General features: G+C 42.5%; 2 protein-coding genes across 2 annotated transcripts; one reads left to right on the top strand and one right to left on the bottom strand.

Annotated features, from left to right (window-relative positions):
- The first annotated feature begins 2,546 nt into the window (after positions 1–2,546).
- LOC141590040 (uncharacterized) lies at positions 2,547–3,011 on the top strand. Its single transcript, XM_074410656.1, has one exon. The coding sequence runs from the start codon at positions 2,547–2,549 to the stop codon at positions 3,009–3,011; it is 465 nt and encodes a 154-aa protein (XP_074266757.1).
- Positions 3,012–23,986: 20,975 nt separating this feature from the next.
- LOC141590039 (uncharacterized) lies at positions 23,987–24,613 on the bottom strand. The gene has a single exon (XM_074410655.1). It carries the CDS (start codon positions 24,611–24,613, stop codon positions 23,987–23,989), a length of 627 nt encoding a protein of 208 aa, XP_074266756.1.
- Positions 24,614–24,899: the final 286 nt, after the last annotated feature.

Here is a 24,899-nt window from a genome sequence, read left to right as displayed (position 1 = left end):
ACCCATTGTTAAATTAGGAATAACTTGGAGAAGAAGTAAGAAACCCTAGCTCCTCGTCCTCCCCTATATAAGGAACCTCCATGCAAAGAAGAACGATCATCGAAACATACACGAATTACTCTTTAGCATTCATAGCAAGCATAAGAACTGTATTTCCTCTCGAATTATAGTGAAAATATTGGTGGGATTCCGTCTCCCCCCGCGGTTGTTTCCCACATTGGGTTTTCCGCGTCACCAAAATTGCTTGTGTTCATTGCATTCATCGTTCAAACAGAATAACATACGACGCTCACATAAATCGCAATATTGACCTAACGCTAAGACCACTTTAACCCTAAATTGGTAGAAATTTACCAAAACAGTTTGGCGCCCACCGTGGGGCATAGTGGTCGTCTTCGTTAGTCAATCTACCCAACAATCAAAACATGTCCGGACACAAAGAAACAACCTCAGGCAACACCGGCGGCGCACCAGAGCCTGCAGTGCCGCCCCTTCAAGAAGACAAATACCATCTCCCTCAAAGCGGCAGCAGCAAAGACGTACAACCGGGTAAAATCACCACCGCTGTTTGCTCGGATACAAGCGACCAAGCAAAGTCGAGTTCTCAAGCCACGCAAGCCCATCCTCGGGAAAGGCTCGGATTAAAGATCCAGGATCCGTTCGGGGACAACAGGAGTCCGCAATCGAAAAGGGGAGCGCAACCTGACCCAGCGAGAATCGGGCACCTCCGAGTCCTACCAAAGATCATGATAAGCGGGTTGGACACATTAGCCGTAACCATCGAACTATGCGAACGAGAATAGAAGCATGAGAACCCGGATGGAGGAAGACAACAACCTCCTCCGAGCACGGATCAACGAATTAAGGAACCAGGCCGCTGGTCGTACAGGATGCAAGAAGACAGTTTGGAAGGCCGTCGGCGGAAAGTGGGGATCGAAGGAGACACGGGTATTACCACACGAAGTAGCACTCAGTGGATATGGAAGGAACACCACGGCCACGAGGAGGCTGGTCCCACGGGACTAGGAGCACTAACACCGGATGAGGAACCAAGTACACCGGGAACCTACACCCACGTCGGTAGCGCGGCGGGGACCGCAGAAAATCGGGGCCACAATGCAGTCCGATAACTAGGATGTTAACTACGAATGAAGGCGAATATACCTGGGAAGACACTCGGTGGCGCAACATCGCAGCACGTCAAACGAAATCCTGGAACAACGGAACTTCATACAAGGAGCGGGACACCGCCACGGGAGCGTCGGCGACCCTCCGGAAGAGAGACATACATAGAACAGCAGTACCAGGAACTACGAAGCCTCCTCAGGAGGGTCCCTGGTATGCCTCTGCCTATGGAGATGGCTACACCAGAAAGCTACGCTGATTCCCCGTTTACTGACGATATAGCCACAGTGGCCCTACCAAAAGGATTTAGCGTCCCAACAATGACTCTCTTTGATGGAACCACAGATCCCTGCGATCACATCAGTCAATTCAAGCAGAAGATGATGGTCACTACGGCCACGGGAGCCTCAAAAGAGGCATGTATGTGTAAGGGATTTGGTTCAACCCTAACCGGAGCAGCATTACAGTGGTTCGTCGGTCTGCCTAATGGAACCATATCATCATTCGCTGACCTGGTCAACGCTTTCAACCAACAGTTCTCCAGCAGCCGCAGAACACCCAAGCAGCCAAGCGACCTGTACAGGATCGTTCAGGAGATAGGGGAATCAATCAAGGACTACGTCACTAGGTTCAACGCAGAAAAAGTCTCAATACGAGGCTGCGATATGTCCACCGCTATCAACGCCTTCGGGCGGGGCACTGGATAAGGAATCAAACCTCTACAAAGAATTAACTATGTATCCTTGTGAGAGATTCGAGAAAGTTTAACAGAGAGCTCTTTGCGGCGTTAAGATTGGAAGAAGATATACGAGCCGTAAAGGGTACAATGAGCTTCGACAAGACAAGCAGGAAATCCGCACCAGAAAAGAGGGATGACAGAATTAAGCCATACAGCAGGCCTAATATCAGCAGGGTAGCAGAAAAAGCTCAGCAAATTGACGATTCTCCGCACCCTCCTAAGCTATCTGAATACGGATTCAACACGGGAATGGAAGGGTTGTTGAAAGCACTCAGAAACCTGGGTGATCAGGTGAGGTGGCCAAAACCACCCACTCAAGATCGGCCAAACGACGACAGAGACAAAGAAGAAGAGGTGTGAGTGGCACCGGGACATAGGACACGGGACGGAAGATTGCTACAAATTGCGGAGGGAAGTGAAGTTCCGTGCACGCAAAGGAAACTTGGACCATTTTGTTATCACGTGGGGGCAAGCAGGACAGAAGGGAAGCAGCAAATCAGGTACTTCCTTCTGCTCCACCCGTATGCACGAAGATTATTAACGTGATAACAGGCGGATCCGAGCTAGCAGGCTTGACATACTCCGCCGCGAAGAGGAAAGCCACTGGGAGTAAAGGGGTCATCCGAAACCCTCGTACGAGTAAGCGAGCAATTTACCCAAAGTAACTTTCGATGAAACCGACATGGAAAGTGGCGCAGAACAGCTTGACGATGCCTTGACCATAACATTATCCATTGGCAATTGCACTGTACGGAAAGCATTGGTAGATACAGGGAGCTCTGTGAACCTTATCATGCTCGAAACCCTCAAAACCATGGGCTTCGATAAAGAGAACCTGGTGAAGAAATCTGTGCCACTGGTGGGATTTAGTGGAGAGACTGCGCATTCAGTAGGTGAGATAACCATCCCAACATATATCGAAGGAGTTAATAAACTAGTAAGATACCTAATCATCGAGGGTCCAACCACCTACAACGTGATACTGGGAAGACCGTGGTTGCATCAGATGAAGGCAGTACCTTCAACATATCATCAGTGTCTCAAGTTCCCAACGCCATGGGGCACAGTTACGGTAAAAGGAGATCAAGAGGAATCCAGAAACTGCTATACCCAAGCCCTCAAAGCTACAACCAAGCTCCCCTCATAGCAATTACAGGACCAGGGGCACCTCGACGAATACAAGGAGCCTCCCTCGGAGGAGAGTGGACCAAATACACACTGGACGAGGGGCACCGGATAGAACAGTGTTGATCGGGGCCCTGCGGTGAAGAAGCTGAAGCCGGTGATTCAATTTCTCAAAAGCAACATGGATTGCTTCGCCTGGTCCCACAATGATATGGTGGGCATAGACCCATCCGTTATTTCACATAAGTTAAGCGTAAACCCAAGCCGCTTTGAGAAGAAGAAGAGAAGGAAATTCGCGGCAGAAAGAAACGAAGTCATCAATAAAGAGGTGGACAGTCTCTTGGCAGCAGATAAAATTAGAGAAGTCAGTTACCCTGAGTGGCTCTCTAACGTAGTAGTGGTACCCAAGAAGAACGGTAAGTGGAGAGTATGCGTAGACTTCACAGATCTAAACAAAGCTTGTCCCAAGGATCCCTTCCCACTACCACATATCGACGCAATGGTGGACGCTACTGCGGGACACGAGGTACTCACTTTCCTCGATGCCTGGAGCGGTTACAATCAAATCAAGATGCATCCACAAGATCAAGAAAAGACAGCATTCATGTCGGAGAGGGGCATATATTGTTACAAGGTCATGCCCTTCGGCCTAAAGAACGCCGGGTCCACCTATCAACGGTTGGTAAATAAAATGTTCAAGCAGCAAATAGGAAAGACCATGGAAGTATACATTGACGACATGGTGGTAAAATCTAAGAAAGCAGAAATGCACATGGAGCACTTGGCGGATACCTTCCAGACATTGAGGGAGTTTAAAATGAAACTTAATCCATCCAAATGCTCGTTCGGGGTATCCTCGGGAAAGTTCCTGGGGTATATGGTGACACAAAGGGGAATTGAGGCAAGCAAAGAGCAGATAAGAGCAATACTCCAACTGGAATCACCCCAGAAACCAAAAGATGCGAGAGGCTAGCGGGAAAGGTGGCGGCCCTAAATAGGTTCATATCAAGAGCCTCGGATAGGTGCAAACTATTCTATGATATATTGAGGAAGAGTCAGAAATTCGAATGGACTAAAGAGCATGAAAAAGCATTTGCCGAACTCAAAAGCTACCTAAGCACGCCACCATTACTTGCGAAGCTCGAGCAAGGGGAACCACTGTTTTTGTATCATCGATCACGAAAGCAGTAGTAAGCGCGATTCTGGTTAAAGAACAAGAAGGAGTGCAACATCCCGTATATTATATCGGCAAGTCTCTCGCTCCCTGCAGAGACCAGGTACACTTCTTTTGAAAAATTAGCATTGGCTTTGTTTCGCCTCTTATAAATCGCGGCCGTACTTTGAATCTCACACCATCCATGTCATAACCAATTACCCGCTAAAGACTATTATGAGGAAGCCTGAACTTTCAGGCAGAATGACTAAGTGGTCGGTGCATCTTAGTGGCTATGACTTACAATTTGAACCCAGAACGGCGATAAAATCCCAAGCCCTAGCAGATTTTGTCTCTGACTTCTGCCCTGCAACTCGTGGGGAAGCAGAAGAAGGAATGCTGACGATGATGGGAAGTCAGGATGGTGAGGTGTGGACCCTGTATATTGACGGAGCCTCAAATGCTAGGGGAGCTGGTGTGGGTTTAGTACTGCGATCTCCTAAAGGGGATATGATAGTGCAAGCCATTAGGTGCGAATTCAAGGCAACCAATAATGAGGCCGAATACGAAGCTCTTATACTTGGAATGCAAATGGCGTCAGGGCTCAAGGTAAGGAACCTGAGGGTATATAGTGACTCCTTACTTGTGGTAAATCATGTGAACAACGAATATATGGCACGAGATTCAAAGATGATAGCCTACCTAAAAATAGCCACAAAGCAGAAATCAAAGTTCAGGACATTCAAGATAACTCAGGTGCCACGAGATCAGAACGTGGAGGCTGATGCCCTGGCTACGCTGGGGGCAACCTTCCAGCCCACAGAGCTGTCAAACATACCGATTACTCACGTGTTGACCCCAGCCATCCAGAAGGAGCCAGACCAGGATTCCACAGCAAAGGATGTACACATGCAGTGTGCACAGGAAACCAGAATGCTGGTTTCTCCAGTGGGACAGCAGGACGCAGATTGGAGGATTCCATACCTAAATTGGCTAAGGGATGGAACACTCCCTGAAGACAGAAAGGAAGCACAAAGCTTCAGAATAAAAGCTTCCAGGTATATCATGATCGATAATATTCTCTTCAGAAAATCATTGGCAGGACCATGCCTCAGGTGCTTAAGCAAGGAGGAAGCAGAAACAATACTGCGAGACATGCACAGTGGGGAATGTGGGAACCACGCTGGAGGACGAAGCCTGTCAAACAAAATCCTAAGGCAGGGATATTTCTGGCCCACGATGCGAGCAGACGCCATAAACCACGCCAAACGTTGTGAATCATGTCAAAAGGCGGCTCCAGCGATTCACCAGCCAGCAGAACCAATGCATCCAATTATCTCTCCATGGCCGTTCATGATGTGGGGCATGGACATAGTGGGAAAGCTGCCCAGGGCTCCAGGAAACAGAGTATATATGCTAGTTATGACCGACTACTTCTCAAAGTGGATTGAAGCAGAAGCTATGACAGAGGTAAAAGAACAACAAGTAATCTCTTTCATCAAACGCAACATCATAAGCAGATTTGGGATACCATCCGAGATCATATGCGACAACGGGTCCCAGTTCATATCAGATAACACTGAAGGCTTCTGTGCACGATGGAACATAACACTGAGAAAGTCAGCCCCCAGGTATCCACAAACCAACGGCCAAGCTGAGTCCAGCAATAAAATTATTGTAGAAAACCTCAGGAAGCGGCTGGAAGAATTAGGAGGAAAATGGGCAGATGAACTACCACTGGTACTCTGGTCAGACAGAACAACACCAAAGATGGCAACAGGTCAAACTCCATTTAGCCTGGTGTACGGCGCGGAGGCAGTAATACCCTCAGAAGTCCTGGTACCCACACACAGATACGGCTGTCAAGCGGCGGAGCAAAACCAAGTCGAAATGACTAGGAGCCTGGATACAGTTGATGAGCTGCGAGAAAGTGCTTACATACGTATGGCATCATATAAGCAATCCGTAGCAAGGACATATAACAAGAATGTCAGAATCAGGACCCTCGAAGTAGGGGACCTAGTACTAAGAAGGGTATTTGAAAATACCAAGAACCACAAGGCAGACAAATTCGCCTATAAATGGGAAGGGCCATATCAGGTCGAAAGCATTGTTAAGAATGGGGCATACAGGTTGATGACCATGCACGGTCAAATCCTGGATAAACCCTGGAACATCCGTCACTTGAAACGGTACTTTGTCTGACAAAGTGCCAAAACTTTAGTGTACAGAGGACCCTTCGAAAGTCCGTGAAGCAAAAAAAAAAAAAAAAAAAAAAAAAAAAAAAAAAAAAAAAAAAAAAAAAAAAAAAAAAAAAAAAGGGGGTGGGGGTTAGTATATGCCTTAGGCATTAGAATGTTTTATGAAAACTTTTTTCCTTTTAGCTTTTCTTTTCTTTTTTTAGAAAGAGTCGTTTTAAAACCGAGTAGTACAGGCTGTGGCTTCCTGGATCCAGGTGTTGCCCTGGAACACCATGAGAGTTTAATCCTATTTTCTCGCTTTATTGCTCTTATCTCTATTCTCTTCCTTTGAACTTCGTAGTTTAGAAATCAATTCAAACAACCCCCCCATTTGTGCCCAAATAGACGGACTTCTACAGATATCTTGCCTCCCTGAGGAGATCGACCTGACTTCCCAAGCTATATAGTTAGTTTAGTTAGTTTATTTTTGATAGGTACACGACAGACGTATCAAATTTTGGCGCCATTGCCGGGGAGGCAATTGCCCTATCTATCTTTGTTTCGTTTATTTTATCCGTCTCAGGGAATTTTTATTCCTTGAGGCAGTTCTTACTTATTTTCTTTCAGTGTTGTTTATGCCCAGGTCAGACAGGTTTGAGTTAGTTTCAGCTGATTCAGAACCAGAGAGATTGTTCAGGCATAGACTCCGTCTGCAGAGAAAATCACGAAATGAAGAATTGAGTACTTTCGAGCCAGAGCTAGATCATTCTCTTTTCGCAGAAGACATTCTTATTTTTGCCGATCAACCAGTAAAGATGCCAAAGCTTTCTAGTCATTCGGTACCTAAAGCAACCTCGATTCCAAAAGGTTTCCATCTCCAGACTGAGGATGGGAATACATTCGACATCCGTCCCTCCTACATCAATCTGGTGGAGAGAAATCTTTATAGAGGTGTGGCAGGTGAAGACCCGAGGAAGCACATGGAGGTCTTTACAGACTATTGTTCTACTATCCCCGCCACTAAGGGGGTAACTCCAGACAAGATTAAGGAGGTTCTATTTCCTTTCTCTTTGACTGACTCAGCCAGGGAGTGGCTGACTGATTTGGACCGCACAGCTGCAGGAGTTACAGATTGGGAGTCTCTTGCTCTTGCCTTTTACAAGAGATACTTCCCTCCACAGCGCACCAATCTGCTGAGGGCCAAGATCACCAGTTTCAGGCAGGCTCCCGATGAGACTTTGTATGAGGCGTGGTCACGATTCAAGAAGTTGGTGAGGTCTATTCCTCACCACGGTTTTGACCCATGGTTTATAGCTAATCAGTTCTACAATGGGCGGTATGACGACCACAGAGCCATACTTGACGCGTCATCTAGTGGGAGATTCCAGGAAAATACAGGTGATGATAAGGGATGGGCCCTTATTGAAGAGATGGCGAATCACAGTGCTGAGTATGGAAACCCGAGGGATAGTATAAGAACAGTTCATGCAGTCGATAAGCAAGTTGTGGCTCAGCTGGAAGCCATGAATGCTAGATTTGACAAGTTGGAGTTACAAACTGCTGGGGAGCCTCAGACGATCCATGTTCTTACTAGAGGAGAGACCGTTTCATGTGAGAGATGTGGGAGTAATGATGGTCACACTGCTGTTGGCTGTCTTGTGGAGAAGGAACAAGTCTTTGCCTTTCAGCAATATAGGCAAGGAGGGGGTTCCTATTACAACAACCAAGGGGCAGTCCATCCCAATTTGAGGTGGACTAGTCAAAATGTGCTCAATCCTACCCCTCCTCCGCACCAGCAGCAGCCATATGTTTCTCCACATAAGAATCAACAAGGCTTTCAGAAGCCTCCTTCCTTCGCTCCTCCCAATCACGGTGCATCATCTTCCGGTGGGGTGAGTGAAATAGGTGAACTTAAGTCTATGTTGCAGTCCTTTACAAAAATGGCTTGGTGAGTGATCACGTAAATATCGTCCATTAAGGCACTTGAAACTCAAGTTGCCCAACTAGCCACGAATCAATCCACAAGAAAGCAGGGTCAATTACCGACTCAAAATGAGAAGAATCCACATGAGACGGTAAATTTAATCAATTTGAGAAGCGGTCGTTCATACGAGGGACCGAAAGTGTTGAAATCGGACTGAGGAAGGCTATAAGCGATGGTGAACGGTGTTCGGCAAAGAAAATGAGCTGACGGCCAAGAAAGTGCTCGATCGACTAGTTTCTGGAGGTTGATCGAGCAGTTTTGGTGATCAAAGTACTCGATCGAGTGGTTTTACTACTCGATCGAGTGAACAGGAAAATGGAGTTGTTCGATCGAGTGAAAATTCCACTCGATCGAGTGATATTATTGAAGAAACCACTCGATCGAATGGGCAATTTGGTCGATCGAGTAGTTTTGATGACGGGAAGCTTGTTCGAGAGCTCGCTAGTGCTCGATTAAGCGAGAAATCACCGAGAAAGACCTCGTTTGAGAGGTAAGAAGCGCCCAAAGGATACAGAGCTTGCTCCGGGTGATACATTGGAAGAGAGAAACAAGGGACTCGAGATACTCATCACGGTTCCCTTCCCGAGGCGTCTGCAGAATACTAAAGCTAATCAACAATTCGGCAAATTTGTCGAACTTCTAAGAAGCTTAGAAATCACCATGCCATTCACCGAGTTGCTGACAAAGGTACCCTCTTACCTTAAATTTATGAAAGAAATTTTATCGTGTAAGAGGAATATTAGTGATAATGAGACAGTAGCTTTGACTGAGGTGGGGTCGGCCCTATTTCAAAATAAGTTACCTCCCAAACAGTCAGATCCGGGTAGTTTTTCAATTTCGTGTCATATCGGTACCCATTTGATTGATAACGCGCTATGCGATCTAGGCGCTAGCGTGAGTGTTTTACCGTTGTCTCTGGCTAAGAGACTTGGTTTGACAAAGCTGAGTTGCACCAACATGACTGTCCAGATGGCCGACCGTAGTATATCACGGCCACTAGGTATAATAGAAGACATACCTGTTCAGATCGGGAGGTTCTTTATTCCCGTTGATTTCGTTGTCTTAGACATCCCTGAAGATGCACACACCCCTATTATTTTAGGGAGACCATTTTTGTCTACTGCCCGTGCAGTGATAGACGTCGGGGGTAAGACTTTGACTTTTCAGGTAGGGGACGAGGAGCTGATATTCCATCAGTCTAAGCTCCAGAGGGCTCCCATGCAAGCTCAGCCTTGCAATGCTCTCTCTTCTATTGACCCTATTATTGAGACTCCAGATGAAAATTTGGAGTATTGTGCTGCTATTGTTACCCCTCCGCCTCAGATTGAGAGCAAAAAGGAGGAAAGTTCGTCTGTTTTACTTGCTGCAGGTACAGATGAAAGCAATGAAGGAGCTGTCAAAGGACATTGTGCAAATAATGTCAATCAAATTGGAAGTGAGGATGCTAAAGACGATGATAAAGGAGCAAGGATGAGGAAAGTTCGAGCATATGTGGATGTGAACTATTCCCCTCCTAGAGAATTAAATGATTCAAGTTCAAGCTCATGGAAGCTGAAGAGGACGATCAATGTTGCTGAGATGACGTCCTCCAGTCAGGAGCCCTCCAAGGGGCTACTGAAGTGCATTGGAAAGTGAGCGGGGAAATGCCCCGTGTAACACCTTGTAAAAACAATTTTTAAATTTTCCGTTGAATTTTTTTTATTGCTTTTAAATTAGGACAATTAGATTTTAGAACGTTTTTAGCGTAGATTTAAGACTATAGACTGTTTTTATGCGTATTTGGTATTTTGGATATTTTTGCACGTGTTTTTATGCAGATTTGGGGAATTTTTACGCATTTCAAGGAAGAATTGACGAATTAAAGGGCTTACACGAGAAAAAGAGCTCGATCGAGTACTTTTTGTACTCGATCGAGTGAATTGTGGCTGATCGAGTGCTTCTTTTTCATTCGATCGAGTGAAGCACGTAAAGGGAGTTCTCGGCGAAGAGTAGAATTCTACTCGATCGAGTAGATAGAGCATCAAAGTGCTCGATCGAGTGGTTATAAACCACTCGATCGAGTAAATGGGAATTGACGCAGGGAGTTTTTCTCCTTTAACTCTTTACTCTTTTGATTTCTATTTCATTTTTCCCCCAAATTTCGACTAACCCTTCCCTAATTGCGATCAAAACTCCCTCAAATCCCCATTTTTCTTGCTCTAATACCAAATCCACCACCTACAATTTGTTGCTTGCCAATTAATCTTTCAAAGCCCCTTGTTTTCCCCCTTATTTGTGCTAGTTTACACGGTTTTAAAGTGGGTTTAGGGTTCGCAGTTTTTAGATCGGAAAATCGCCTCTTTTAGCTTGTCCTTTGAAGTTTAATTGCAATTTGTAGGATTTCTATCATCAAGTAAGTGATTTCTTCACCTCTTTGCATTTCAATTTATTTATTTTTGCATTTTTATGAGGTAATTCGAAATTAGGGTTTCGAAATCGTTGATTTAGTCGAGTTTTTCGATTTATCTTGTCATTATTTGCCCTTACTTGCCTTACTTGATGATCAATCCCCTTTCCTCGTTTATGCATTTGCGCGCTTATTTGAATTTTATACGATTTTTGTAATTAGGGGTTCTCAAAGTCGAAATTTTATTGAAAGTTGGTTCTTGTTGTTGTAATATGCCTAGTTAACTTCCTTTGTTGCGTATTGCTGCTGTTGTTGACTGCTATCACACCCCTATCGTTGCTTTAACATGCTTAAATTCGAACTTTGCACAAAATTCGCGATTAGGGCTGTTTTTCAGTCGAATTTTTCGACTGTCAAAAGGGTTTACATGCTTTCATGACTTAATCTACATCAGTCATTGTTTAATTGCTGCTGTGATCACTTGTTATCCCGCCCCTATCGTCGTTTGCTTGTTGTTATTCGAAAATTTTTGAGGAATGTTGGGAATTTTTGGGCTAAAGTCGATTTTTTCGACTGTTTGGGGGTTTATCATGCTGTTTTCATGCTGGTTTACCTACTGTTAGCCGCTATTTTTCTTATAAAATCCCCTGCCCTTGTTTACAGGATGGATTCTAGCTCACCCTTCCACCAGCTCGTCTTCTAGCCCATCCCTGTCTGAGACGGTGGCCCCTGATGTTGCCACCGTCTCCACTTTAGTTATTACCGCAGCACCCGTGTTCTTGGTTTCATTGCCGGTACCGTTTTTACCCCAGCTAGCTCTACTGCTAGCTCAGTTTCGGCTGCCACTTCCTCTACGGCCACCACCACTGCTAGCACTACTGCTAGTCTTTCTTCAGTGGTAGCCCCAGCAGCCACAACTTCTACTCCAGCCGCCGTTTTCACACCTGTGGCGGACTCGCCAGCAGTTGCAGCTGCCTTTAGGGCAGCCCTGGTTCCTCACACCGTCACTGCACGGGCTTTTGCTTTGAGTTCCAGAGGCCGGGGCTGAGGTCGTGGACGTTTTTGTTCTACGTCAGCTCCCGCTACTTCCACTTCTGCTGCTCCTTCTACCTCAGGTGCTGCTCCTTCTACTTCTCGCACGGTCACAGTTCGAGGGGACACCTCCCTCGAACCTCACCCAGACTATCCGCAGGTTATTTTTGTTAATGCTTTACATCGTAAGAAGTTTTATCACCTGCTAAGCTGTGAGTTTGTACCTTCCCGATTTTTAGAGAAATCGGCACTTGAGAGACTCGGCATCTACGAGTCGATTTGTGATTTACTACGGGGCACGAGGATAGCCGGACTCATCACTATGAGCGGCCGTACCTTTCTGGAGCTGAGCCTTGAGTTTCTCATCTCCTTTACCTTCTCCTCAGGGGAACACGATGCTGACCCCACTAGTTCTTTAGTGTCTTTCCGGTTGTTTAACCGGACCTTTCAGTTGACTTTAGAGGAGTTTGGTAGGAGACTTGGCCTCTCCTCTACGGGTGAGACTACACCCCTTAGGAGGGTCTTTTGTCAGCTGTGGCAGATCCTGGCCCAGACCACTTTTACGGAGCGAAAGCTCCAACAGGTCCACCTTCCCCATGTCCGTTGTTTTCTTAGATTGATGGGGAGCACTATCTTCGGCCGAAAGGAGCCGAACAACATCACAAACACCAAGCTCTCCATCCTGGGCGGTTACCTGAACGTTGACTGCGAGGGCCCTTTTACCCTCAACATAGCTTACTTGACCGCCCTCCAAAGACTTTCGGGGCCGTGGGTGAAGGAGACGGATCTATTGCTCATGCGGTGGCATAGCCACCATTCTTGCCGTTCCTTCTTCCCGTTTGGCCCCCGTTGCTTGCGATACCTCGAGGGAGAGAGGTATCCGAGTCCGGATGCCATGCTTTCTCAAAGATTGGTCGACCCCGGACTACTGGACATGGAAGATAGACGGCTTCGTCTCAGAGACTTACCCCGTGACACTCTCCTCCGTCTAGCCCCTTTGCCTACTGTTGCTAGAGGCGCCCGACTTCCACCACTGCCTGACTTTCACCTTCCACTCCGACCACCTCCCGCTTCACTCGCTGCCAAGAAGCGGCGTAGAGTTGAGACTGGAGAGGGGTCCACACCTTCAGGGAGTACCCAGCCTTCCACGGCTACTCCCATCCCGACCCCTACTCCCACTACTACTACCACTCCTACTCCCACTCCCACCAACCAGACACAGGCACAGCCGGTCTTATCGGCTACCTTTGTACCACCTCCTCCCTTTGTGGCGTCCGCGGTCATGGACCAAGGGCGTCGTGACGGTTTGTTGCTTGAGATTGCAGAGCGTCAGGCTCGTATGGAGAGGGACATCGCCCTGGCCTTGCACCCTCTGTACGAGTACCACTTGCGGCGATACCGTCCGATCCCAGAGGGTTGGCCACACCCTTCCTTCTACCGGTACCCAGCTGAGGGGTACCCAGAGTCTGCTGAGGAGGAGGACGAGGACGAGGACCCTGAGGTGGCAGTGGAGAGAGCTCGCGCTGAGGAGCGGAGGAGGAGGGATGAGGACGTCCGCGACAGCGACGACGACGCTGACGAGTAGCTACTGGTCTACTCACTTCCTTAGTTTTCTGGCTGGTTTGGGGAAGTTCGCATTTTGTATGTATTTCTTACTCTTTTATTTTGTCTCCTTTTTATTTCTTGTTTTTCTTTATTCATTGGTTGTATATTCCCGTTCCCCCGTATATATCTGCTGGTGTATGCTGGAGTACAACAAGGGCGTTGTCCGTTTTGGTTTGGGGAGGGTATTGCATCATTTTGAGTCTGCATCTGCATTTGTTTTGCATTCACGTTTATTTTTCAGCTTGCATTGTTTGTTTATTTCATTAAAAATTCAAAAATTCAAAAAAAATTACAAAATTTCAAAAAATTCAAAAATTTCACGTTTATTTTTGCATATAGGTTGAGTCGGAACAGTAGATTTCCGTGGTGATAATGCACTATAACTTGTCATTTTACTTAAGCCTTGCACTTTATTGAGTATGCACTATAACACACACCATACACACAACCTCACCCAACACCACCTCCCCTCGCTGGCGCCGGCCGCCACCGTGCTCCTCCCTGACCATGGTGGACCCAGCCCACAATCACGAGCCAATAACCAATCCGTCAACAACCACCACACAACAACAAACACGACAACAACAACAATAACAACCCACACCAACCCGTCACTCCCTCTTTGACCCACTAAAACAGCCCATATTGCCATCTATGCCGCCACCCACGAGCTCCCACTAACTCCCCTCACATCCCCCTACAGCCACCGCCCAAAACCACCCTAGGTCAGGCCCTGTCCCGGTACCAGTGTCGTTGTCGGTATGTCTGGGCGTGTCCCGGTACCGTGGTGGTTGTGGGTACATTTAGGCGTGTCGCGGTACCTGTGTGGTGGTTGTTTGTTAGCGTCTTATTCATATCATAGTCATGTTGCATAATCACACACTTTGAGTTCTGTCACACTTTATTTATTGAAACTGACGTTTGTTGTGTCTCTATAATTGTCACCTATTTCCGGGGTGGCCTTTGTTGATCCATATGATATTTTCGATCATATGGGGAGTAGGTTGAGTACAGGTTTGCTGGTTGACGTGATCGGGATTTGGGCCACGCTTAAGACTCGGAGTTGAGTAGTGTAGCATGGATGACATAGTCATAGACGAGGTGTAGTTCACTTATTCATTTGTTTACATTTATATAATCACTAAACTTGTTATTTATCTAGTGAAGTTTCTTAATTGTAATTCCGATTTCACTGCCTCGGGAAACCGAGATGGTAACATTTCCTAATTACCTTGGTCGGTGATACGTGCATTTTGTATAGTCTTTTTAGCCTATTTCAGCACGTATTTCTATGCATTTTTATATTGTTTTTATAGTATTTTGCCCCGAATTGGCTACTTTGGTTCGTTTTGTCCGTTTTGTAGAAATGAACGCGAAAGTAGTAGAATCGTACCCTTTTTCGTCCTTTTTTGCATGCATTTAGAGGAGACGGGATGTTCCTGAGTGAGATACTGCGTTGGGAAGCGTCAAGGCATGGATTACGAGGCGATTGGGCGTGGACTTGAGTGATTTGAAGACAGAACACTCGATCGAGCAGTTTTACCACTCGATCGAGTGGTTTTTACGTCCCCAGTTGGTCGATCGAGTAGTTTTCTACTCGATCCAGAAGTTGCTGAAAAGGGAGTTACTCGATCGAGTAACTATTCTACTCGATCGAGTAGATTTTGCTGAGGTTTGCTCGATCGAGTGGTTTTATTCCACTCGATCGAGTGGTTTCCGCTGCTATGGGCTTTAATTAGCCTGTGATTTGTTTTATTTCGCAAAACTTATCTATTTTCCTATTTAAGCACGCTTTACTAGGTCATTAGCATCTATCTTTTATCTTAATCAGTTTTACACAGAGAACTTTACTAGGTTGCTTTTCCTTATTAACTGCAACCTTACTTTGGGAATTGTTTTGCTCGGATTCGATTGTTCTTTACGCCGGATTCGCACGATTGTAATTCCTTTCTCTTTTCTTAATAATAATCAATCGTTTGTTTGCTTCAATTCTTTTTTTTCTTCATTTATTCCTTTGCCCTAATTTACATTTATGCACTTTATTGTTTATTTCATCATGTTTATTGTTAAATCGTCATCTGTTGTCAGTTTTGTTATTAATAGCGATATGAGTAGCTAAACCTCTTGCATGTTGGGATTAGGGGATCTGCGGTAGGAATGTGACGATGTAGTAGATGAAATAGATGAGTTAATTGTGAGATTCTGTCACCATACCAATTTAATTGTATTTATCGACTTAGTTGAGTGCACGCTTCTGAGTTATTTCTTTAATCTGGCTAAAATTAATCCTAGATCGAAAGATTGGACTAAATAGGCCTGCTATGAACAGTAGACTACCCTGACGAGAATGAAAGTTAAGTTAGTGGTATTTTAGGATAGAAAGTGGACCGAAAGGACCTTTCCACAGCCGTCTTGCATTAATTCGTCTGAGTTATTTATAGCTGAGTCACTAGACTACCGTAGTGAACCGAACTTCCGACATGTCCTTCTCTATCTGATAGTTTAATCCTATTTTCTCGCTTTATTGCTCTTATCTCTATTCTCTTCCTTTGAACTTCGTAGTTTAGAAATCAATTCAAACACCCCCCCCCCCCCCCCCCAAATTTGTGACCAAATAGACGGACTTCTACAGATATCTTGCCTCCCTGAGGAGATCGACCTGGCTTCCCTAGCTATATAGTTAGTTTAGTTAGTTTATTTTTTATAGGTACACGACAGACGTATCAGTCGGGTAAGAAGGGGGTGTTTCAAAAGTGGACCAGGACACATGTCGAGGACTTACATATAGTGTGAAGTGAGGTAATTGGGTAAAAAAGGACAAAACGATTTGGAAATGTGGAGGTAAAGTCAAGCTAGTACAATCGTAACCAAATAATAAACTTATTCCACTTTGCAAACCTAATTTAAAAGAATAAAACGATGTCAATTCGGCATAAACTCACTCACATCTAGAGGTGGCAATCGGGTCAGTCGGGTCGGGTTTGGGTCGGGTCATGTGAGGTCGGGTCATATCGGGTTCGGGTCATATCGGGTCAGCATACCCTTTCGGGTCGAGTCGGGTCGGGTTCGGGTCGTTATCGGGTCGGGTCATTTCAGGTCAAATGATGTGTCGGGTCGGGTCGGGTTTGGGTCGGGTCATTATCGGGTCCGATAACTTAATCGCATTACTATAATTTTTTACCATTAAATTTATTTTTTAACCTATTATTTGGTTTAATTAATTCATTACTAAGTCAAACATATCCATCTAAACACAAAATCACTTTCATTTTGATCAAAATTAAGCTTAATAATTATCGGGTCATCAATTTAATCGGGTCAGTATCGGGTCGGGTCAATATCGGGTCGGGTCTGGGTCGGGTTCGGGTCACTGATAATCGGGTCGTGTCGGGTTACGGGTCGTCATCGGGTCGGGTCAGGTCGGTTTCGGGTCATAATATTTTCGGGTTCGGGTCGGGTCGGGTTTGCTCGGGTTCGGGTCGGGTCACTCGGGTCGGGTCAGACTTGCCAGCTCTACTCACATCATCAAAACACAACTCCCCCATAAAATATAAAAACAAACATGGGAATAATAAACTTCCTTTTTTCCAACAATCAACCATTTTTTTTCTTTTTTTTTTCACTGCTGATTTCTTTTCCCTTTTTTTTTCATATTCATCATTTTTTCTTCTTTTCTTTTTCTCCTTCTCATTCTAAACTTTCTTCACATAATCATATCGGAATACCAACTTGATAATAAAAAACATACTCATAATTAACAACCAAACTAGCTAGACTAGGGTAGGCTAAATTTAGGATTGTAGTTAATAAATGGGTCAAAATAGGTCAATTTGGCTTTGTGAAGTTCATGGGTAAAATAGAGGAGAATGTTTTGCCTCTCCACATGTTTCACCACTACAAACCGAATGCATACAGGTACTAAGAGAGAAATGTCAAGCTTATGCAATTTGATGTTACATGTCTTATAAGGAGTACTACTCTCATCCTAAAATAAAATCGATCATGGAAGTCACCGGCTTAATAAAGCTCTAAATCCTTAGAAATTTTGAGTAGGTTGACGATATTAAGTAACGTCTATTCGTTCAGTAAAGTTAATCAAAAACTCCTAGATTATGCACGTGACCATACTAATAAAGGTGTCAATTATGCAAGGCTTTAGGCAAAGTGATACACGTGTAGTGCAATTTCATCATTGTTGTACAAGCGTTCGGACTTGACCTAACATGCAAAAGTAAAACATGTTTTTGTATATTTTTTTTTTTTGAATTTTTGAAATTTTGTTTGATTTTTTTTTTTTGAAATGACAAAAGCAATGCATGCGGAAATGCAAGAAATATGCAAACTAAAATGCAATAAAATGCAGATGGATGCAAACACAAACAAATGCATACCCTACCTAAACCAAATCACAAAATGCCCTCATTGTGTTCAGTAAACAACCATCAACAGTGTAAAATATAAGGAATAGGATATAACGAAACATAATGAATGCAAATGAACTAAATGAGTAAGAAAGAAACTTACAATGCTTATACAAAACAGACCTCCCCAAACCAGGGGAGGACGTGGCCAGCGTGCCACTAATCAGCAACCTTCATCTAATTGTGTGTAAAAGTAGGCACTCAAGGACCTTAAAAACTTATCATAAATCTGCGTATGTGCTACACAAAAGCATAAGTAGCACCAATATACAATATGAGCATATAAAATCAAAGTTAGTGACCATCTCAACTTGCTGAAATTTCTTTGACGGCTCTCATAGCAATCCATCTAATTATTCCACCCATCAGCTAAGCATGGAATATCAAAGCTCAAACCATAAGGCATAAAAGACAAACAACCGACTCCCACATCGACAACTAACATGTTAGTATTTTTCATCGATAATTCATATGGATCAGGAGATCTACCGCTGCTACTGTCAAAGGAATGGGGAAAATTAGGGAGCACTGAAGCATATAACATTGAAAACACGCGAGTAGAAACAATATGCTTAGACGGTTTTTCTATATGAGTTGGAGAAGTCAAGTGTGCAATAGGAGAAGGTGGGTAGTCATCCCAAATACAAGGGTTGGTAAAGTCAATTGTGTCAACGGGATCTCCTATAATAAACTTATCTATTATATCATCATATGTATCCCATTTGACCTCGAGACGTTCCAATCACATATCCTCACTCTTCTTATCGCAAGACTCGTCACAAAAGGTGTTCTCTAAGGGTCCGTCAAGTTTTCCACACGTGGCTCAGTTTTTGTAAAGTTGTCATAGAGGAGATCTAAATTAGCCTCAAAGAAGGGGTTATCAACTTAGTATATGGTCTCCTCCTCTATGCTTTCGTCGACAACTTTTTCATTCTTTTTCATTTAGTATTTGGGCTGTAATAGAAGATATTGAAGGATTTCTTCCATAATCAATCCAAAGTTTCAAGCTTTCCTTATTGTTTGGTATAATTCTCGTCTTTATTTCATTTTACTTTCATTTGTTTACATTTCAAGTTCATCTTATTTATTGTTTGAATTAGTATTATGTTCGTTGCCTTATATATGCTTGTTTCTTCAATTGTTTACATTCGTGTTGCAAGCATGGGTGAGTAGTCTCTTGTAGAGTTTAGGGGGATCTTGAGTAGGGGTTTGGATGATGATATTGGGTAGTTAACATATGGTATTTGGGTAAAATATTTGGTCTTCATACACATGCATATAAGGTGTTTGATGAAATGTTTGTATGAAAGTGCAAGTCCTTCATTGATGTCGTATGCTTAGTATTCTTTACATGAAAGTGCAAAGAGATGTTTGATAGTATGTTTGTGAAAGGTTATGAAACAAAGTGAAGATTTTGTGTTTGACTTTGAAAGACTAGTAATTAGTGTTTAATCCTAGACCAAATCACTACCCATTACTTGTTAACCTCATAATCTTGTCCACCTTGTGTGAACCCAAAGACTCTACCTTTTTATCATATTTGTTAAATCACTTTTCATTAATTGTATTTGCTTTATTCACTCTCATTAGTTTACATTTTAGTAATTAGTTAAACAATCACTTTTAATTATTAGGCTAAACTTTGATTCGAACAAGCTAAGTACTAATCGCTGCCATCTTTGTGATCGACACCGGATTTATACTACTTAAATTGGGTTAATTTATAAATTAATTTTGGTAAGCGAAACGATGACTAAATCTCTTTATCAGCGAGAAGGGGGGGTCGTCTAAGGAAATGGGTGGGTAAGTGCTTGATGAGAGGGGGTTGAGGTGAGGACAAGTTAATAATTAGAGTACAAATCTTTCAAAGGAAAACGTAATGAATTTGTTGAAACAAGCTTAAGAATTTTTGGTTCATCTAAACGTAAGGGAATGTAATCCAAAAAGGGAAAGATGGAGAAAGGAATATGATTGCCCCAAATTAAATTTACTATTTGATTCATTCATAAAAGGAAATAGCTATCAAAAATAGCCAAAATCCCCACCCACCCCCACCCTCGTTGGTCGACTACACCTACGACACTACCTCATCGTCGGCGTCCAACCCGAATATTACATTATTTTATTATGTTGTTCACCCATTTATCTATTTGAAACCACCACAACTAACCTCTAAAACACAACCTGCTTCCACCATCAAAATTCCTTCCCTCACACCTAAAAACACTTGATCTCATAGATGGGGATTTTGATGGTTTGGGGAATTTTTTAGGGTTAGCGAACAAATTTACACAACTTTTACTTGACTCAATGGAGATTTAATAAATTATAAAATGTGAGTATTTTTCAAATGAGGACAAATTTGTGGTAAATGGCTATTAGTAATGGGATTCAACAATGAAAAACTAGAAAGACAAATCATATTAAAAAAAACGAAAAAAATTGATTAGGAGAATCGAACACTTGACGTGACACCCATTTGATACCAGTTTTTACCACTAAACCAACATCACTCTAATAATTCTTGTAATTACCTTATTATACAACTAGTTTTATTACCCGTGAAATTTACGGGACGTTCTTATTTTATAATATGTTTGATGGTATGAAGTTTTGAAAGAGAGAATGTTTTTCACGATGCGGATCATGTATTTATTCTTCGTAATGTACATGTACTTATGTCGGAAACAGACTCAAATGCGTTTTATTTACGTGATAGGTTTTTGGGCTTTACTTTGTATATAGATGTGCAAATTAAAATATTGTGTGGTTGTTTATCATCTTTTAAGTTGTTGTTTTGTCAGTGGCAACCTTTTATGAAAGAACCTACCTCCAATTTTAATTGAAGTAAAAATTACAAGTCTTTTTTGTTTAAAAACTTTCAACTCACCAAGTCTTAGCTATTTGATGCCACTTTTAGGTAAATGTTTGGAACAAAATTAAGAATTTTGGAAAATGAAACGTCCAAAATATAATATGTATCTCATAAAATAAAACCGAACTACGATTTAGTTGAATATGAGTAGTACCTTTTACGATGTTAACCTCTAGACCTTAGTAGAAAGTTTTACACTATTTATTTTAAAACTGTCTACTCTAATTTAACTTAAAAAATGTTTTACACAAAAACAAAGAAAAGAAAATATTACAAAAGATAAACTTTTTTAATGTCATAAAATTATTTGTCACAAAACTTGTAATACATTCCTTATAGTGATATATTTAGTTTCAATATTAAAATTGAAAGATCAATCATGCAACTTTTTGTGATTCGTGCCCTTCCATATTTGTTTGCCCACAATCAAACATAGATAAAATAAGCTTTGCTCCGACAAAAAAAAAATTAAAAGAGTAACTCATTGTTGTCATCTTCATCATTATCCCTCCCCCGTTGATGCAGTAAGTGCTATTTCAACATTCCATTTTTGAGTCACCATTGTACATTTTGTGCTCTAATAATAAGAAAGAAATCGTGATTAGCCAACCATAAACAAAATTTTAATTTACAAACATAAAATTTAAAAATAACTATCTAAAATATCAAATTAGAAATGTCAATTTCAAAAGAAATATATTAACATGCACATATAGAAGATGAATTTCCTAACAAAACTTTGAATCTCTTGCTTTGCATGAAATTTGATCAAATGTTTTTTTTTTTTTGATCAAATGTAAGTTTCCATTAAGCTCAAACAAGGCTATTACAACCTACCTTTTTAACATACAAACAATTTATGAGAACAAGAGTTCTACTTACAAAAATCAGTACTAGACAACCACATCCTATCCCAATCCTCAACTTAACAACCTGGTAAACATGTTTACAAACAATATCAGGGTGTCCAAGGATCTGCTCACATCTTACTCTATTCCTTTGCTTCCATATGAAGTAGTAACAAGCCATAAAAGAGCAAATGAGGATACCCTTCTTAACCTGTGACCACGATTGCTGCCAAATCCATTGCAAAATATCTCCAGTAGGCAAAGATACCTTACAACGTTGTGCCATCCCCATAAGGATACGCTTGCTGTAGACACACTCCTCAAACAGGTGCTGATGAGACTCAGAGGCACTGAGACAGAGCAAACACAAGTCATCCTGACAGATACCCAGAGCAAACAGTTTCTCTTTAACCTGCATTGCCTTCCTTACCAACAGCCATCCCAAGAATCTGTGCTTAGGCACAGTCCAGTGATGCCATATGAACTTATGCCAAGTCACAACCTGAGAACGAGGTCTTAAAAGATCATACCCACTACTGATAGTGTAACCCCTAGTATCAAGAGACCAAGTACCATGAGAATAACCAGAGATAAGTTTGTCTTTAACACGACAAACATTTTTCCAACCCCAGCTAACATCTCCTCTGGGATTGTAATCATGCCAATTCTCATGTTTTAAATACACCTGATTAATCCACTTCACTCATAGCTTATCAGGGCTGCAATAAACCCACCAGACTAACTTTTTAACTGCAGCAATATTCCAAATTAAGCTATTCTTGACTCCTAACCCACCTTCTTCTCTTGGAGAGCACACATTATCCCAGCTAACTAAGGGAACTCTCATAAAATCCACTTTGTCATCCCACAAAAATTCCTACAGAGAGCATTAATCCTCCTCAGAATTCCTTTAGGTATGATAAAGATGCTCATCCAGTAGTTATACAAGGTTGTAAGAACTGAATTGACCAAAACAAGCCTTCCAGCATAGGATAAGTGTCTTGTGCCAAACTTTGTAATTCTCTCAGTCACCTTCTCAACTAGAACCTGACCTTGAACTTTGTTCAGTCTACCTGCAGTAATAGGAACACCCAAGTATTTAAAAGGGAGTTCACCTTCATGGAACCCAGAGACAAGTAGAATTTCCTCTTTTACCCAAGCTGGAACCCCTCTGAAATAAGCACTAGTTTTAGAAGGGCTCATTTGCAGACCTAAAGCTTTAGAAAAGGTGGCAAAAGCTCTTAAAAGTATCATGATTGAACCCACATCCCCTTACTAAAAAGGAGCAAATCATCAGCAAACATCAAACGTGTTAATTTAAGCTTACCACACATAGGGTGAAACTTGAAGGGCATATTGTCAGACACAAAAGCTAAAACCCTACTAAGATACTCCATAGCAACAATGAAGAGTAAAGGAGACAAGGGATCCCCTTGCCTAAGACCCTTTTTCCCCTTAAAGAAGCCAAAAATACCACCATTGAGTACTAAGGAGTAACTGGCACTTTTCACACACTCCATCAGAAGATCAATAAACTGCACAGGAAAATTTAAAGCACCCAACATTTGTTCCAAAAACTCCCAACTGACAGAGTCATATGCTTTCTTTAGGTCCACCTTCAAAAGGAATCTAGGAGAGATATATTTTCTATTATAAAGTCTTACTATATCCTGACAGATCAAAATGTTTTCCACAATGCTCCTCCCCTTGACAAAGCCTCCTTGATTGTCACTTATAATATCAGGCAAAACCTCAGAGAGCCTGTTACATAACAACTTAGAAATGCACTTATACAACACATTGCAGCATGAAATGGGCCTGAATTGGGTCACATTCTGAGGTAAAGCACATTTAGGAACCAGAGTTATGAGAGTGTGGTTCAGCTGCGTTAACAACTTCCCTGAATGGAAAAAATCCTGAATTGCAGAGCACAATGAATCCCCCACCACTTCCCAGGAATCTTTAAAGAAGGCACTCGAGTAGCCATCAGGGCCTGCAGCGTTGTGACTTGGAATGGAGAACATAACCTGCTTAATCTCTTCTTTAGACACAGGAGCAAGGAGGACTGTATGATGAGAACTAGTGCATCCCTTCCCCAGTTGAACAACAGAAGAACTTATGTTCAAAACAGGTTCAGCAGTACCGAGGAGCTGTTCATAAAACTCCAGGAAAGCCTCCTGGATAGACTTAGGATCATCACAGCATTTGCCTTTAAGATTCTCAATTCTAATAACCTTATTCCTGGATTGCCTGCCTTTAATGATATTGTGGAAATATTTGGTGTTATCATCCCCCATATCCATCCATATAGCCTTAGATTTTTGAAGTAAGAAGTCAGCACAAGCCTTCTCCAGGAACTTACAACTTTCAAGAGCCTCTCTTTCATGATTCAGAAGCATAGGATTTAAAGGATCATCTCTGAGCTTTTGCTGAATAAAATCAAAATTCATAGAAGCCCTAGCTTTATTGTTAACCACATCATCAAAATTCTCTTTGTTTAATTGCTTCAAAGGCTATTTAAGAGCTTTTAATTTCTTGACAACCTGAAACATAGGAGTGCCAGGAATAGTCTGGTTCCAGACCTGATGAACACAATCTTTAAAATCCAAAGCCTGACTCCACATATTATAGTATTTAAAAGCCCTCCTAGGCTTCTCCAAATCATTCTGAACTTGAACAACACAAGGAGTGTGGTCAAAGACCCCCTCATAATAGAAATGAGCATAAGCAAGAGGATTGTCTTTCAGCCACTCATCATTGACCAATAATCTATCAAGTCTACTGAAAACCCTTGAGGCGGGCTCCTGTTTGTTAGTCCATGTGAAAAACGACCCAATTGCAGAACAATCAGTCACTCCACACTCATTGACACACTGCTGAAAATCATCCATTTCCTCAAAAGTAGATTTACCACCCAACCTTTCAGAAGGGACCAACACAGTATTGAAATCTCCACAGATGACCCAAGGACCCTTAAACTTGCTATTGAAAGCTATAAGTTTTGCCCAAAGCTCTTTCCTCTCAGTGACATCATTAAAAGCATATATCATGGTAACATAGAACTTATAGCTAGTACTCAGATCCCTTACCTCCATGTGAATAAACTGAGCTCCATAGTCTAGGAAATTAACATAGTACATAGAGGGGTTCCAAAGTACCCAAATACGGCCTCCCTTATGATAGGCAGTATTAGTAGAAAGTACTTGATTTATACAGATATTAGCTCTGATACTATTTAGCTCTGATAGGCAGTATTAGTTTGTACAGATATTAGCTCTGATCAAATGTTTGTATTGAACAAATAAAAAATATATGAAGACGATACTGTATTTTGATTTTGATTTTCAACTTCCTAAAAATGTAATGTATTGTGAAAATGGTAAAAGTACTTGATTTATAGATAAGCGGATAGTAGTATGTATATAA

This window comes from Silene latifolia, chromosome 7 (assembly GCF_048544455.1).
Source record: "Silene latifolia isolate original U9 population chromosome 7, ASM4854445v1, whole genome shotgun sequence".
In the NCBI taxonomy this organism is placed as follows: domain Eukaryota; kingdom Viridiplantae; phylum Streptophyta; class Magnoliopsida; order Caryophyllales; family Caryophyllaceae; genus Silene; species Silene latifolia.
The sequence above is the reverse complement of the archived record's forward strand: the minus strand, read 5'-3'. Positions and strand labels throughout refer to the sequence as shown.

Coding starts and splice junctions, on each gene's coding strand:
- LOC141590040 (XM_074410656.1), top strand. CDS start 2,547: ATGGAAAGTGGCGCAGAACAGCTTGACGATGCCTTGACCATAACATTA.
- LOC141590039 (XM_074410655.1), bottom strand. CDS start 24,613: ATGTACTATGTTAATTTCCTAGACTATGGAGCTCAGTTTATTCACATG.